The sequence below is a fragment of the Furipterus horrens genome, unplaced genomic scaffold (genome assembly GCF_987537825.1).
Source record: "Furipterus horrens unplaced genomic scaffold, mFurHor1.1.pri manual_scaffold_1, whole genome shotgun sequence".
NCBI classification, from domain to species: domain Eukaryota; kingdom Metazoa; phylum Chordata; class Mammalia; order Chiroptera; family Furipteridae; genus Furipterus; species Furipterus horrens.
Genome location: NW_028327171.1, coordinates 175,132,946 through 175,149,957, shown reverse-complemented (window position 1 = coordinate 175,149,957; position 17,012 = coordinate 175,132,946). Strand labels below are relative to the sequence as shown.

At 35.8% G+C, this 17,012-nt stretch overlaps 1 protein-coding gene across 1 annotated transcript in view; it reads left to right on the top strand.

Annotated features, from left to right (window-relative positions):
* CERKL (CERK like autophagy regulator) overlaps window positions 1–17,012 on the top strand; it is a 101,418-nt gene that overhangs the window by 74,101 nt on the left and 10,305 nt on the right. Inside the window, exons 4-10 of the mRNA XM_090281291.1 lie at window positions 2,511–2,574; window positions 8,209–8,351; window positions 13,706–13,780; window positions 14,540–14,717; window positions 14,797–14,856; window positions 15,449–15,474; window positions 15,570–15,678. Of these exons, the coding sequence (XP_090137417.1) occupies window positions 2,511–2,574; window positions 8,209–8,351; window positions 13,706–13,780; window positions 14,540–14,717; window positions 14,797–14,856; window positions 15,449–15,474; window positions 15,570–15,678 (655 nt within the window). The remainder of the gene's footprint in view (window positions 1–2,510; window positions 2,575–8,208; window positions 8,352–13,705; window positions 13,781–14,539; window positions 14,718–14,796; window positions 14,857–15,448; window positions 15,475–15,569; window positions 15,679–17,012) is intronic.

The following is a 17,012-nucleotide window of genomic DNA, read 5'->3' as shown; positions in this document are numbered from 1 at the left end:
ATTAGAAGATAGTGTTATATATATGAGTCAGGATTTAAAAAATTATAGCTAGATATATTCATTATAAAGTAATTTTTATATGAATTTCTTTTAGACATCTCATCACATTAATACAAATATACCTACTCCTTTCATTTTGCTTGTGCTAAAACCCCAACGATGTCTGAATATACATCAGCATCTTTAGAACTGTATGAACTAATGTTGCATCCCCCACCACCAATGCATTATTATTTCATAAAGGTTCAGAAAAACTCCTGGAAGAAACTGAAAAGAACTGAATTATTTTCCAAAAAAACTTGGTATAAGAATCAAAGAAAAGCATGAGTGGTAAGCCCATGCTGGCATAGGATATCATTTCTTTCTCCTCCTGCCAAGAAAGAGAAAACTTTAGGAAGTAGACTATTAAAGGGAAGAGGAATTTTGAGAGATCCTAGATTCATAGGATAATCCCAAGGTTAATAAAGCAAAACAGTCAAGGTAGCAGAGGAATCAAACTGAAAAGAACTTTGGAGGCCATCCAGTTCAGTTTTCCCCATGTGGCAGGTAGAGTGCAAGCTTGTGACGTTCCTCAAGGATGAGCACCCAGCCTTCGCTTGACACCCTGGGACTGAGTCAGTGTATGCCATTAATGGACAATGCTGATGGACAGTCTTATCTTGAATTCAGGGTCACTGTGTTTTTGTGCAGATTGAAAAGTGACACCTCCTTTGTGCCTGCTTACAAAAAGGTGTCCTGCTGGGCTAGTTCAGCTCCAGATCACCTACCAGGTTGCGTAGGTGTACTGGCTGGATTGCAAACCCACCTGCCTCTTTGGCCCAGTGCCTTTGTGCAAAGCATAAACTGCACAACTTGGAGAATTTGTGAGCTGGCGTATGCCTCCCTGTAATTTTTATCTGCTGGAGGTAATGGTCTCTTTTGTGGGAAAACATAATAAATGAAATAAATGTGCCCCATCTTCTGTATAAGAGTCATTAAGATATTTGAAACAGAGAAGATAACTATACTTGATCTCGCTTATTTGTGACAAGCAACTCTATCTCCTTCAGTCAATCTTTGTGTTAACAAAGGACTGCTAAACTTTATCATGCTCATTATTATTATGGTCCAAGATACTTCTCTGAATGCAGCCTTGATCTTTACTAGCTTAGGGCCCATGGGAATGCCCGGCCACCAGATAATTTTTACTTCCTGGCTGGCCCTGGACAGAATTGTCAAGAAAGTGAAGGTTATTGTCACTTTATTCTTCTTTTTCTCCTTCTTGTGTCTATATTTTACCAACTCCCCTCTTTGAATTTTTTCCCGTTGGCTCTTTGTATCTCTAACTGAAACCTTCCCTTCTTTGGAGATGCTTCTAATCATTCCTTGTATCACCCAGTAGAAAGCGAGGCAAGTTGAAAAAACTGAGTAACAAAAGATTTCCAAGCTGGTAGGTAGCCTTCTTCTGATTAGAATTTACCATAGAGAGGTTTTATTCATATGAACATAATGACATTTGAATAAGCTATGGGAGAATTACAGTGCAATGCTGCTGGATACAGAGTGATTCTTTTAGACACCAAGACTAATACTTTTTAGCAATATCTAAAAACATTGTAGGAAAAGCTTGAACCATGGTGGCACCAGGGACAGACAGGCATGAAAGATTAATGTAATCTTGCATATAATGATGCACATTCTTACACAAAAAATCCATCTGCAATGTTATGTCAGTCAGCAGAAATCTTTGATGGGTGGATGCAGCTGGGCTGTCTCTTCTGGCAGAGCTGCCCTAGAAAATGCTAAATGTGGCTGGGATGCTTGGTGCCATCTGCAGCATGCCAGTTTATCCTGTCTCTGCTGGCATTTGCAATACTGCATGGGGCATCATCACTGGAGAGACAGCGATAGGGAGTGACAGATTCATTTCCTCAGAGGCTCCTGCTCTGGTGGGCCTGTGCCACCCTCCTCGGCATTGGATCTGTTATCAGTGGTGTTGGCTTTGCTTCATATTATCACATCCAACTCCTCCTCCTTGTAGTCTAGCAGTTCCAGATACACATTCTTCTAGTATGTAAATCTTACACTAACCTTTCGACTAATTTATTCAAGTAAGGTTGCCAAAGCGATTTAACATTGACTTCTTGGTGCCAGCCAATATGCCTTATTTTCAAAATACTCCTGCTCTTAGGCTTCTGATTTTAAAGAAATGTGTCTTATTTAGGGAACACTAAATGGACAGGCACCAAGATAAATTATCCAACTGTTCTGTGTGGGATATCCCCAAATGACTTATGAAGTTGGAACAAATATATGATGACCCTCTTTTACATAAAGCTATAAAACACATCAGGCAAATAACACTTAATCCTCTTTCTCATGATTAAAATATAAATATTCAAGAATAAATGTTGTTTTATGACCTGACCATATGTTTTTCATATTATTTTGCCAGACCAAGTTAAAAAGTATAGATCACTGTTTAAAACTTTCACTTTTTGTGTTTGTTTGTTTTTTATTTTTTAAAATAGTAACAGAATATGAAGGGCATGCTCTGTCGCTGCTAAAGGAATGTGAACTACAGGTATTTGATGGGTAGGTTATATTATTAATCTATATATGTCATATAGCTTATGCTATTAAATGTTTTCATTAGTTTTTAGCTATATATTTGGGACTTAATAATTTTTAACTATTTGTAATATCTGCAATTAGGCTCTATTTCTTTCATATCTGTGTAATAACAATTAATGATACTCAATTAATGACAGTCATTCACTTCTCAAGATCAGGCATAGGAAAGTAAAAGGAGAAACCTAATTATAAGTCCTGGGAAACTCCAGTGTACCAGCCTGTACTTACCTAAGATGCATACAATACATCCATAGACCTGAATTCCTGGCTTTAGCCCTGTGAGTCTTTAGAAAAGCATTGATACTCTCTTGAAACTTATTGAGATTGTTAATAGTGACCCACTAGTTATTTGGCTGTGATTGATTGAAGGTATTTTATAAAAACAACTTATTATTCCTAGAATGAATACAAGATGTTGGTTTCAATTATTTTCTCTAATCTTGTGGCTATGTAATAAGTGTGTCATTCACAGCAGGCATTGGAAACTGTTGCTTACAATACACAGCTGGAGTGTGTAGAAATTGTTCACTGAAATGCAAGCATTAGAAACAAGGCGGTGACATATACTTTAATAGTCATTTTTTAAAAATTAGATGAATTAATTTGTTAAAGTGCAAGACTGATATATAAGACAAAAACATTCTTTTAGGGAATATTTTTTTGCAGAGGTGGATATTTCAGAGTTTTAAAAAGTGGCAAGTATGTGAATTATTTGTGCCACATGGTAATGTACAAGGGGACAACAAAAGACTCATAATATCAGGAAGGGCAGTTGGGTTTTTCAACCAAAGTGAAAGGCTTTACTCTTCTCAAAGAACTATTGACTGTTTAAGGGAGGAAAGTGACCTCATCAAAATGGAGCATTAGAAGGGTTGTTTTTCAAAGTGCTTAATAGTTTTTGGTGAGAAAAAAATAATAGTGGGTAAAAAAGTTTGGTAAATGAGTTTTTAAAAAGTAATTTAATAGAAGAGTAAATCTAGATAGCAATATTATCTAAATATTAAAGATGAGAATATGAGGCAGGAGATTCATACTTAGAGGTAGACAGATTAACTTATAAGCCACATTTATGAAATTACCTTGCAAGGATATAATTTAAGAAAGGTAATTGGGGGGATCATGCCCACTAACTACATTCCTTAATATGCTGCATAGTAAGCTTCTGAGTATATATAAGTGTGGCTGCATTTCAAATAAGCTCTTGCTTCAAAACATGATTAGCCCTGGCTGCTGTGGCTCAGTGGATTGAGCGTCTGCCTGTGAGCCAAGTGTCCCTGGTTTGATTCCCAGTCAGGGCACGTGACTAGGTTGCACATCAGGTCCCCGATTGGGGGCGCGAGTGATAAAATAAACAAACAAATTAATTAATTTAAAACAACTTAAAAAAACAAAGAAAAAACAAACCATGATTATATAAATAATAACAAATATCATAGGTATTAGACCTGGTTTTGCCTTTCAACACTGTGAAGTGTTCTGCTAAATGTGGTATCTATAAATAAGTTCCATGGGTAATTATACTTTGCAAGGATCAGGAAGAACTTTGCAGAGTGGTGAAAGACTATTGCTCAAGTGCAGTACAATAATATTTTCTTCTTTACTTGAACCTACTTAATTCTTGTTTATTTCACATGACAGGTGTTGTTATTATGCAGTGTGATCTAACAAAAAATATAGATTCTTTAGTTAATACCCACATTTTTTTTAAACCAAATAATTTGACTTAACATTATATGAATTAATTCCAGTAATTAACTGTTTTTAAACTCTAGCATACTGATTTATTTAGGACTTATTATAATATAAAATTTTTATTGAAAGTTATGTATTTTCTAAGATCCTTTAAATAACTTATTTATTTCCTTGGGTTCCATTTTTTTTTCAGAAGGAAGTGGTATGGTGATTGGGATCTTAATAAAATGGTCATTTTAATTCACTCTGCTTAGAATTGCATAGATATGTATATGAGGAGAACAATGGAAACGTAGTTTCTTTAGGTACTTCTAAAGAACAACTTTCTAACAAGTGGAACTGTTTGAAAATAGAAATACCCTACATTTCCAAGTTCCCTCTTCCTGAACAGAGAGGCTATATAGAAGCACTTTTTTTCACTCCTCACCTGAGGATGTTTATTGATACGAGTGAGAGAGAAAGAAAGAGAGAGAGAGGAGCAGTCGGTTGCCTCCTGTATGTAACCCAGCAGGGGTTCGAACACACAACTTTCGGCTGTATGAGACAATGCTCCAAACAACTGAGCCACTCAGTCAGGGCTATATAGGAGCACTTTTTAAAAAAGGAATATATTCAAAAGACTAAAGGATGGGATAAGGTAACCCTAATATTCTATGGGATTTTGATGAGAGGGGCTATCACTCCTTCAGGAATGAGCTTGAAGCGTCTCTGCCTGACTCTAGAGGAACTATTGATAAAGAGTGATTAGGAAATCACCGAAAGGCTTTTAGACACTGAGAAGTTAGGATCATAGAAAGATTCTATGTATATTATTCGGTAAAGCAAAAATGATTTGGTAGTGCTATTTAACAAATGCTATTTGCCAAGATTAATGAGTTAATGTTTCTATGAAGACACGTTGTGACATCTTTCTCAAGCCAGCAGGAACACTGTATCAGTACTCATGACAGTTGGTGTGCAACTCCAGTGTGTTCTAGCCAACACCCAGATCCATTGCTAAAATTTTAGGAAATGTCAGCTTCTATATTGGCCCCTATTTATACTGCGCATGAATAGGAAGTTTTGCAAAAGGAAAGAAAAGACTTGAAGCAGTAACAGTTGAATGTATAAGTGAATATGATTAAGCTAATCTATAGCTCTTGGGCAATTAAAATTACACTAATATTTTCCTATTGTGTGTCATAGTGTTTTTTATTTGAACATATTGAATACACACTTTTCTTCTTTTGTTAATTTTACCATTAACTAGACCCACAACAAGTTAGACATTATTTGGCTAACATTGACATTTTATCATATTGACTATAATATCTATATCACTAAGATTAGGGAAAACTACCTCTTTTCCAAAAAGGTTTAAATAAAAAATTCAATAATATATTAAACATTACAAAGATGATATGGGCTGATATACAAATATAGAAACACCCATTTAAATTTTTTCTTTTTACTTTTTAAAAAGAGAAGAAAGATATTAGCCTCCAGTTGTACTTTTCTACAGAATCATTCTACTTGGAGCCATGGCAAGAAGAAATGTACTTATTCTAAAAACATAAGCTATACCACATGCAAAATAGTAGTTACTCTAAGGTCTGTGTTATAGGGTAACTCTTAAGTGTGGTTAAAATAACTCATTATAAAAGGTTGTTATTTTCCCCTCTTTTCTTGTAGTATCCAGACTCTTACATTTGTATTAAGTATACTCCCTAGTATACAAGTAACTATACCTGGAGATGATCTTAATGCTCTAGCAGTAATCAACATAAATAAATATATACCTTCCTAATTCATTTAATTCAATATTAGTTACACTGATAAATTGATTTTTAAAATAATAAATCTCATAAGGCTATATTCATTAGGTTTTTATGTATAGGAATGGAAAATAATATCGATTAAAAGTGCAGGCTCCAAGGTTAAATTGTTTTGTTTCAAATCTTCATACTATAGCTTACTATGGTATGAACTTGGAATAGTTACTCAATCTTTCACTGCCTTAGTTTCCTAATATGTAACTTGAGTGTAAACATATATGTATTGCGTAGTTATTGTTCAAATTAAAGGAGTTAATACATGGTGAGTGCTGAGAACAGTGCCCAGTACATAGTAATTATTCATTAAATGTTACTTTGTTTTTGTAATTGTCATTTGTTATAGTTTCAAAATACTTAACACAGCATGTTGTTATGATAATATTTTAAAGGTTTTTGTAGCAAGCATGTTCATAGAAAGGCCATCTCTACTAATTCTAGCCATGCATTAATAGGTATGTGACGCTATAACTGGATGCAGGATTCCAGGGGTCAGATATTACCCTGCTGTATGGGAGAGTCAAGATCTTTGGTACTAAGTTAGATGCTTTGTGTGTTGACTTTATGTGGCCCTGGATATGGCAGGCATGGATTTGGAAATTGTAATTAAGTTTATAGATTGTTTGAAAATTTCCTCATAGAGATCTTCAAGATCTTACAGATAAGATTCAAATCAAACCTTGGCTTCCCCATTTATAAAGATGAGGCTAATGCCTACTTTATATAATAGAATTCTGAGAATTTAATAGAAAAGAGCCAGTGTATCATCTGAGATAAAATTGGTCCTCAGTAGATATAATCACTATTTTCTGAATCAGTGGTCACAATGTGAACCCAAGGAATCAGTTCAGAAATAAAATAATACTCCATGCCACAAATGGCTTGGGTCATATTGTGTAACCTGGAGCCACTTCAAACTAGAATGGACCTGGATAGCACAGGCTATATGCAGCCATAGGGCTAAACCTCAGCGGGCTGCCGGGGCTCTCAGGCTGAGAGCAAGGTGGAGGGAGTTGGTGGAAAAGTTCCCTTACTCTCTGGATTCACCAGCCTCTGGAGCTTTGGGAGCCAGTAACCCCTGCTGATTGTGGCCTGCAGGCTGTTTTGTTTGGCATATAGAGTTTTTAAATACATAGAATGCTAGTATTTACAAGTGAGGAGACTCAACCCAAAATCAGAATCTGTGGCTTCTCTAGAAAAACAAAGGAGATGTGGTCCTGGAGGCCTGCCTCCCACATGCTGTGAATGGTGGGGCCTGAGAAGTGCCTCTCCTTTCGATTGGACAGACTCTAACCATTCTTGCTCCATCTCTGTTGACCTTGAGTTGTGAAACCTGCTTTCAGTAGCAAAATATTCCTTTTGTGGAGATTTAGGTGATTTTGCTGCTTAAGGTTAATTTGAATCTTCTAAATACAAATGAGTATGAAACAAATGTCTGATATCTTGCATATTACTTTAATGGGGTCCCACCTCCACACCCCTGTTATCTACTTATTATGAAGTCTTAAAAAAGATTAGCAGCACCAACTAGGGTCAAAGGGTGTAACACTGATTTTAGAAGTGCCAAATAGCAGTCATGTCCAGGAGATGAAAACTAGTTCAGGTCTGCAATTACTACATACATATACTAATGATAATTAGCAGTCCCTTACATTAAAGCTTCATATTTTACATGACTGTTATTGCTGTCTTTTCAGGGCTATATTGAAAATTAGCAGGATTTTTATGACTTTTTGTTTGCATCAGTGAAATGAATTGCACCTCACTATTATTAACATAAACAAAATGGGAATATTATGTTTTTGGATATTCATAGAGCACAATGCAGGCCAGATGTAAATTCACCTCTCATATGTTCTAGTGCCTCTTTACCCATTTCAAATCATCCAGGTATTACCTTCGTGGAGTAAACTTGGCCAGTGCGCTGCTCATGTCTTCCCACCCACTGACACATCCTAAAATGTTTGAAGGTGTGTCGTAGTCCTGCACATAGAATATATATACGAGATTCATATTTTGAAGTCTAGATCTCATGAATTATTATCAATTGTTTTGAAGTTCTGCACTGTTTTACTCACTGTCTTGTTTCTAGTGTCGTCTGTGTTGGGGGAGATGGCTCTGCCAGTGAAGTAGCCCAGGCTTTGCTTCTGAGAGCCCAGGAGGATGCAGGCATGGAGGCAGACAGCATCCTGATGCCCGTCAGTGCACAGCTCCCCCTCGGTGTCATTCCAGCAGGCAAGGGAGTGGCCAGGAATTTGCTAAATGGAACCTCTCCTATCTTTCTATTGTTCCCTGTTTTACATCCTAATCTAGACGGTGAAACAGAGTTAAATGCATAGATGTTGGGTCTGAATGGCCCAAGCTTGGCATCTCCACTAGGAAATGTGAGCTGTAGACAAGTTAGTTAATGTCTTTGAGTTTCATTTTCCTAATCCATAAAGGGGAGATAATCCACATAATGATCACTTCATTACAAGGTTATTGTAGTGTTGAATTGGGTGGTATATGCAGAAGGTTTTAGACAGAGTGGACCAATCAATAAGTGGGATTATTATTATTCTTCCTATCCATGTAAAGGTCTAATGATCACACAGTCCTAGATAATGAACTTTCAAAACAGAGCTATTCCAGTCAAACTGCTTAAAATGTCCTATGAGGTAAAATCTGGTAATCCTCGTAGTCAAAATATAAACAGATAACCCTGAGACACCAAAAGATTTATTCTGACTGCTGTATCTCCAGCAATTAGAATGGAATAGAATGTGACACAGTGAACACTCAATCATTAATTAAGTGAATGAATGTGAAAGATGATGTTACAGAGTAAGTAACACTTGAATTAAGTCTAAAAATGGGTTGATAGAATATGGCCTAAAAAATTATAATGAGTATTTTTGTTTGCCTGTATGTTTGTTTTTGCCTGCAGAAGTAATAAATACCAAGACAAAACCCTGGAGTGCTGAGGAATAGGAAATGGGCCATTTGTTGGGTAATAACAGTGACAGACTAGGCCCAAACTATGGTGGCTCCTGGATGCCACAGGAAGGCATCTGAGTGGTATTTGATAAACAGTGGAGAACAATGGAAAGTTCCAAGTAAGGGAGCAGCCCACTGGGAGCCTGTTCTAGGTGGATTAGTGATTAGGGGATGGAGCAGGAGAACATGAAAGTCAGAGGTGGGGAGAACAGCTGGAGCACACAGGCATCCAGAAGAGAGGAAAAGATCTTTTGCAAGTTTATGATGATATATGGGTCACTTCTCCAGAATTACTATTGAAACAAATGATAGCGAAGGAAAGTGATTATTTCTTTTCATTAAAAACAAAATCACACATTATCTCTAAAGAAAAGCAGGAATAATTTTTCTTTCCTATGGAAACAGAAAATAATACACATGGTTGAAAATATCAATGTTTTATCTATTTGATAATCAGATTCACTTAGTGTTGATTTCAGTATACGTAGCATTTGACAAAGAACAAAAGATACATGGATGTTCTTTTAGAGTATAAAGTCTGTCTACAGATAAGAACTTAAAAGGTTATTTGGATATACCCTGATAATTGTGAGGCATATGGAGAAAAACCTGTGGTGGTCTTTAAGTAGAAGAGAACAAAATAACCTCAACTCAGAAAGGAAAGAAAAAAAATGATGCATTTGGAACTAGCCACCTGGACCTTTTGTGCCATTTTAGTAGCTCTGTCTATAATGGTAGAACCTTATCAGCATTTTCCTCCATGCACAGTGGCTATGCTTAGGTCAATGTTTTTCTTCATTACTCCTGAGGTCACTCATTAACTCCTGAGGATTAAAAGTGGAAAGATGGGTGTCCCCTCAGGTAAGCATTTGACAAAAAGTGAATAGTTAGCCAGGAAAACTGGTGGCTATGTTTATCTTCTAAATATGCAACTCAGATTTTATAATCGAGTAGCATCAAGTTTTATCATTATTATGCCTTTATGCACTTCTCTGATTTTGAAAGCATTTTCTATATGCAGTGGATATGTAGAAATGCCAATTAAATACTTACTGTTTAGCAGATACAGCCTGTGGCCCAAACTCTGTCTATTGTATAGGATCTCCAGTTTATGGATTCCATCAAATAGGGGGAGGAAGTCATGTGCAGGATGTATTTAATATGGAGGCTCTGTGCCTACTTGTGAGAACAAGAGCTAGGCAGGAAGTTTCCAATCTGAACATAGAAGACAGTTTGCCTTTGAAGCATTTGCCTCCTGGAGAGAGACACCCAGAGGGATAGTGTTTAGTAAATTACTACACTGAGCCAGCAGACTAAGCTGCTGAATTATGGTCAGACTCAAATGGATCAGATGTGGAGAAGCCTATATTTGAACTGCTTGGCCATTAGCAATGGTGTTTGTTGCTATGGGAACTGGTGCTAAGGAACTATACAGAGAGATTCAGATTAAAGGGTGTGCGGGTGTGGGTTGGGGAGATGATAGGGAAAAAAGCCTGAGAGGACATAAAAATTAAAAAAAAAAAAGCAATCCAGTCGTTGTAAAACAAGGCTTAATCCACACACAGATCCTGCAAACCATATATTCCTATAGAGTTCACATAAATAAATGCACGCTTTCCAATTAATTTGAGGAAAATAAAATATTGCCAAGAGACTGTTAATTTCTATGATATTTTGGGCATAGAACCAAAATGTAGGTGCAGTTTTCATGAGAATTTTAGATATGCTTGACTAGGAAGTCATTACATCACATTTATCTGTTTAGATGTGGGAGACATTAACGGCCTTATGAATATTCATGATGTCTGGTTAATTAAGTTAATTGTTCTGCAGAAGTGCTTGCACTTCCAAGGACATTTTTTTTTTATTTTCTTTTTTCTTGTTGCCTCCGTGGCTTCTGTCTGATGCTTCCATCACTCATGCTTTATAGGAACTGCTACTTCTGCCTTACTCAGTATTTGGCGCATTTTTACCGTCTGGGAAGGTGGTGGTGAGGGAGCAAAGTTGATGGTAGTGTTAAGAAAATTCACTTTTCAGGCTCATTAAAATATTTACCTTGAGGTAGAACAGTTGTAGCTTTCATGAGAATGCTGAAATTACATAGTTGTTATTTATGCGAGCAGCATGTTCTTTTGGCATGTAGACATCTTTTGAGATGGATTGTTTCTTGTTTCAGGAAACTGCACTTTATCTTTTATATTATCCAAATAAAAATACAGAGCAGTCTATAGTTTTAGTTTTACATCCACTTTTCCTTGTGAACTTTTCTTTTTACCCCTTCCATTGGTTGTCATTTATTTATTTTTAAATTTCTTAAAAATATATTTTTAAATTGCAGTTTACAGTCAATATTATTTTGTCTTAGTTTCAGGTGTACAGCACAGTGGTTAGACAATCATAAACTTTACAACGTGATCCCCTGACATTTTCAGGACCCACCTGGCACCACTCATAGTTATTACAATATTATTTCTTTTTAATTTAGAATCTAAAATACCATTCTTAAGGATTAAGGTACAGGTTAATTAGAGTAGAAGATGACTAAAATAATTTTTGACTTCCGGTCATGCCTATTATCACTGCCAAATTCTATGGAATTATGGAAAAGTCGCCACGTTGCCAAGTTGTAAAGCCTGAGAAGACATAAAAATAAAACAAGTGATAGCATTCTAAAAACATGTGTGCGTGGGCATGCTTAGCATACTTCAGACTCACAGGGAATAAACAGTCTTTCTTTTCTTGAGTCATGATATGTGTCATTCTCTATTGCACATGACAACATTACATTATGCTTCTTAATAACCTTTCTAGAGGAATGCTTTTATGGCCATTCCTAATTAACCATGGTAATGGAGGAAATGGGCTTCATGGGGTACTGTAAGCCATTGATAATCCTAAATATCTCACCCTAATTATGTGGCCTCCTTCAAAACCTTTATCATAAATCTGACTGGGAAGAAAAATACATTGATTTGTTTCCTCCCCCGACCTCCCCAGCCCAGATTAATTAGCAATTAGATGGCCATAGGGCAGGCTGTAGAGGGTCAAAGGATCATTAAAAAGGGCTAGGTATTTGGGTCCTGGGTAAAGATCCACAGAGTAACAGGTTTCTGGGCCACTTGTCTCAAACCTTAGGGTGCATAGAAATCATCGTGAAAATTTGCTGAAACTGAAACTCCTACCTGGGCTTTACTCCCAGACATTCCACACCGATGGGTTATAGGTGGAACCCAGAAATTTGTCATTTTAATAAGCTCCCGGATCTGATGCTACTGATCCCTGGACCATGCATTCTAGAAGAGTGCCTCTCCAGGTTAATGAGTATACACATAACCTGAGCATCTTACACAATGCGGACTCTGACCCGTAGGTCTGGAGTGGGGCCTGAGAGTCGGTCTTTATAAGCACTCAGGTATTGTCATTGCTACTGGACTCTGGGCCATATTCTGAGTGACAAGGGTCAAGTAATTGGAACCAGTTTACCAATTGATTAAGGTGGACTTTTCTTTGCATAGCTATTACTAGAGGTCTGGGAATCATTCATGCTTAGGTAGATCCCTAACGATTATTATTATTTTAATGACAGTCTTGGTTGATAATGTCTGAGTTACCTCCACCTTTCCAGCTGAGCAACCCAAGCCCGCATTGGTTCACAGTGACACAAATTGAAGAGGCTAACATACACTTACATGGGAATGTTCCTGATTAACAAATCCAGGGATAAGTCTTTACCTTGAAAGTCATGGTACATAACACATCCATGTTTTCACAGCCCTCAGCAATTAATGGATGTCTTTCTCATATTCTTTAATTGAAGAACATTTGTAGCTTTTTAATTTTAAACCCTTTTTACCTCCTGGGAATGACAGGTCCCATTCAGAAGCACCCCTGTACCCCAAGATTTCAGAGACATAAATGTTATAGGGGCTGACTTGAAAGAATTCTTCTTCTATGAGTGGGAAAAATTCATGTGGATTTTAAATTATCATAATACTTATGAAAATCAGAAATCTATAATGGCTCAATACAGATTTTCATACCATGGCAAATACCATGGAATTAAATATTTTCTTCACCTAGGATAACATATGTCAGATAATAAAGGTGAATCCCCATTTGGATGAGAGCTTACCTCTAAGATTCATTAAATGTATTTAAAGCATGTCTTCTGTACTTTGTAGTGATTTTGTATATTTTTCTTAGTTATTATTTGGATTTTCATTACTTATGTATTTATGCATTTGTCTTTGCTCTCTAGAGACACTATTCTGCTGTTGGTGCTTCTTTTGGTGACGTTAGAAGCCCCTTTATTGAAGGTGGAAGGCATAGACTTTGATATAGCTAGTAAATTTTGGTAGAAAATAGACATTCATGATGAAAAAATCTGTAAGTAAGAAGATACTGTAAATGATTTTCTAATTTTTAAGTTTTTTAAAAGATTAAACAATTACTTAGTAACCATTTGATGTACATCTAAGCTGTGAATGTAAACATAAATTCCCATTGGTTTATCATCTGAATATTACATAATGACATTGTATAAAGTAAGAGTAAATGATTAATTTAAAACATATGCTACATTGATTGTACATGTTTTAAAATTGATTTGGCAGGCTCTACTAATGTATTGGCACATTCTCTTCATGGAATTGCTCATGTGGTTACTGCAACTTTGCACATTATAATGGGTAAGAATTATTTCAAAAAAGTTTGTTTTACAAAGAAGTTTTTATATTAATATAAAGAAGGATATTTTGTTTCTGTCAGACTTACCTGAGGAAACACAGGTTCTTTGTCTTTCAAAGCAGAGAAATGTTTGGTTAAAACCCAAAAGTCAATTAGGCAAAGCTTCAGTGTTTGGACTGCCTGTCTTTTCACAATACAGATGCTAGGAAGAGTAGTAAATGAAGTTTTGCTATAATCTTGAGAGAAAAACTCCAGGTCAAGAAAATCCATGCACACTATTTAAATGGTACTGTTTGACTTACCAAGACTCCAGGGGTAGGATCATGTTATTAAAAAAAAAAAAAAAAAAAGTTCACGGTAACACTTTTTAGCCAGTGTTCATCCGCTAAACCTTTTATTATCCCAATTGATGGAAAGCATATAAACTCAAATGCACTGCAAAACTGCTATTAAATCTAAGTGTACTTTGCACACGTACTACAACCTCACTTCTAAACCTTGTTTTATATGAAATAGCTAGAAGCTGCAAAATTTACTGCTTTGTATTTCTTCCCTTAGTACCTGAAACAGTTGTAAATAGCAATTGCAGTAGTTGTAGGTAAAGAGAGACAAAGAGAAAGCAAAGATATTCATTATGGTATAAAGTAGCTTGGGGTCTTCTATGAGTAAATAAGTATGCTCTTTTCTTCTGTGTTTGCCATTTTGACAACTGGCACCACCGTGCACTCATTGATGGACTAACGTTTAATACAACACTCAAGGGCACATACAACCGGTTGATGTCTGCACCTTCAGCACCACTGGCAAGCTTCTCCGCTTTGGCTTCTCAGCCATGTTTGGCTTTGGTGGAAGAACTTTGGCTCTGGCAGAAAAACATCGATGGATGTCCCCTAACCAGCGGAAGGATTTTGCAGTAATTAAGGCACTGGCAAAACTTAAGTAAGTCTTTTTTTCTTAAACCAAGAATTCTCTATCCTATAATCAGTGACTGTTAATGATAAATTTCACTGTATTTTAGGCCAGAGGACTGTGAAATATCATTTTTACCATTGAATAGCTCTCCTGATTTGCAAGAAAGGTAAGGGAAAAGCTCAAAGTAATATCTACAACTGTATCTTTCTTTAAAGCATAAAATAGTTCCATATAAACAATTTATTAGACTTGTGATATTTGGTTGCTTTTCTAACATCCTAGGGAATAATACAGATTTGTGGAGTCCTGCAGATACTAGCAGGCCATGTAGTTTGGTTTCTGTTTTCTGAAACAACCATTCATTCCATCCATCTATCCATCATCTATCCATCCAACAGCTGTTTATTGAGTGCCTCATACATTCCAAGCACGTTGGATACATGAGCCAAAAAACAGACAGGTAAACCAAATGCACAGTTTCTGTCTTCATGAGAGTTTCCGTTGAGTGTGGAACACAAATATTAATCAATGTCACACAAAGGAAATGCTGTAGTCTTTAAAACAATGAAAATCATTTTTCACAGGTGATACTACCTATAAATAAATCAATGCAATATAATTTAGTAATGGAATTGTTCATATATTTTTACTTATTGTTTGATATCAGAAAATATTTAACATGTGTAATATAGGATACTGTGATTTTCTCATATTTAATACATTATTTTTTGTGATTGTTTTTGTTTTCTTATTTTTAGGAGGGCACAGGGATCTCCCAAATCTGGTGAGTCTAAAAGTACCTCCTTGAGAACTGAACCAGGTTCTATTGCCATTTTGCTGTGGTGAGGGAAGGTAACCAATCCCTTTCATTACCTCTAGACTGTAATGCTCAGTGGCAGAGGATCCAGGGTCAGTTCTTGAATGTCAGCATTATGGCAATTCCTTGCCTGTGTTCAGTGGCACCTAGAGGTTTGGCACCTAATACCAGGTTAGTATTTTATTGAATCATTAATACTTTTCAATAAACCAAAATTTTCTTTCAGTATACCCATCCCCCTCAACTCTTGGTTAGCTAGAATATTATGAACAGGCATTCTCTCCTTGACTGTATAATTTTAGAGATTTTAAGAAATTTGTCATTAGAGTAAGTTCAAAACAACTGTTAAACTGGAAAAATGATCAGACGGTTACTCTGGTTTTTTAACATCACTGAGGGAAAGATAATATTCCTTTGGTTTTATTGACATGCTTTTATTATGTTATTTTATGTCATTTTGCTTGCTTTAGTTATATTCATATACTAGTTGAGAATATTATATTTAATTCTGGTTTCCAATTTTAGTCCAGACATAAATACCCTTAGTGTGAAAAGCATGTATGAGTGAATATGTGAAATCTTTAATCAGAATAAACATTTCAGTCTTAATGTGAAGAGTGGTACATATGAATCTACTGCCCACATTTTCTATAAAACATCATGAGATATTTTATATATTATTTTACCCATAAGATATAGATATTTCATCTCTTGCACATTCTTTTCAGTGGCAATCTATTATTGGTCTGAAAAAATTTCTCTCCCATTTCTGTGGAGTATTGAAGAAAGAATCTAGATTTTCCCTGGAGATGGAATAAAAGGATGACCAATGTACTGTGGCAATTTATAACATTATTTTAATTAGTTTCAAAATATTCCCTGTAAAATATTTAACCAGAATGATTAACATCTAGCAAAAAGGATTGCTATTATTATTATTTTGTTTTGGCAATTGATATAAAGGTAACAAACATGAAAGTACCCTAAGTTAGAGAAAAAAATGATATTTTTATTAATTTTCAGACACATAAGGTGTGTTCTAATTATTAGAAAGTGTTGAAATGTGGAATATAAAATGATTTTCATGTTTATGAGTAAAAATTAAACAAATTTGAAAAAGAAAGTTTCGGTATTATTTTAGGTTGGTAAGAGATGGCATGGAAGGTCAAAGGAGCATCGGACCCTGAATTAAGAGCTCTGGCTCTGCAATCATTTTTTTGTTTGTGTGCCTTTCAACAATTAACTTAACCTTGAGGTCTTCTTTTCCTGCTGCATAAACTGATGAAATGAAGGGTAATCTCCCAGGACCCTTGTAGCTCTAAACTGAGCTTCCACAAGATTTAAAGAGCTCTTTTTAAACATTTCTTTGTTGTTATTATTGGAATAACTATATTTGCACTGAAATTGAGATAGAATTCATTTGCACGTGTTTCTGCAAATGGCTTTCTGAAGCTACATGCATTTGTGGGTGGCTTCTTCGGCCATAAATCACACACTCTAACTTT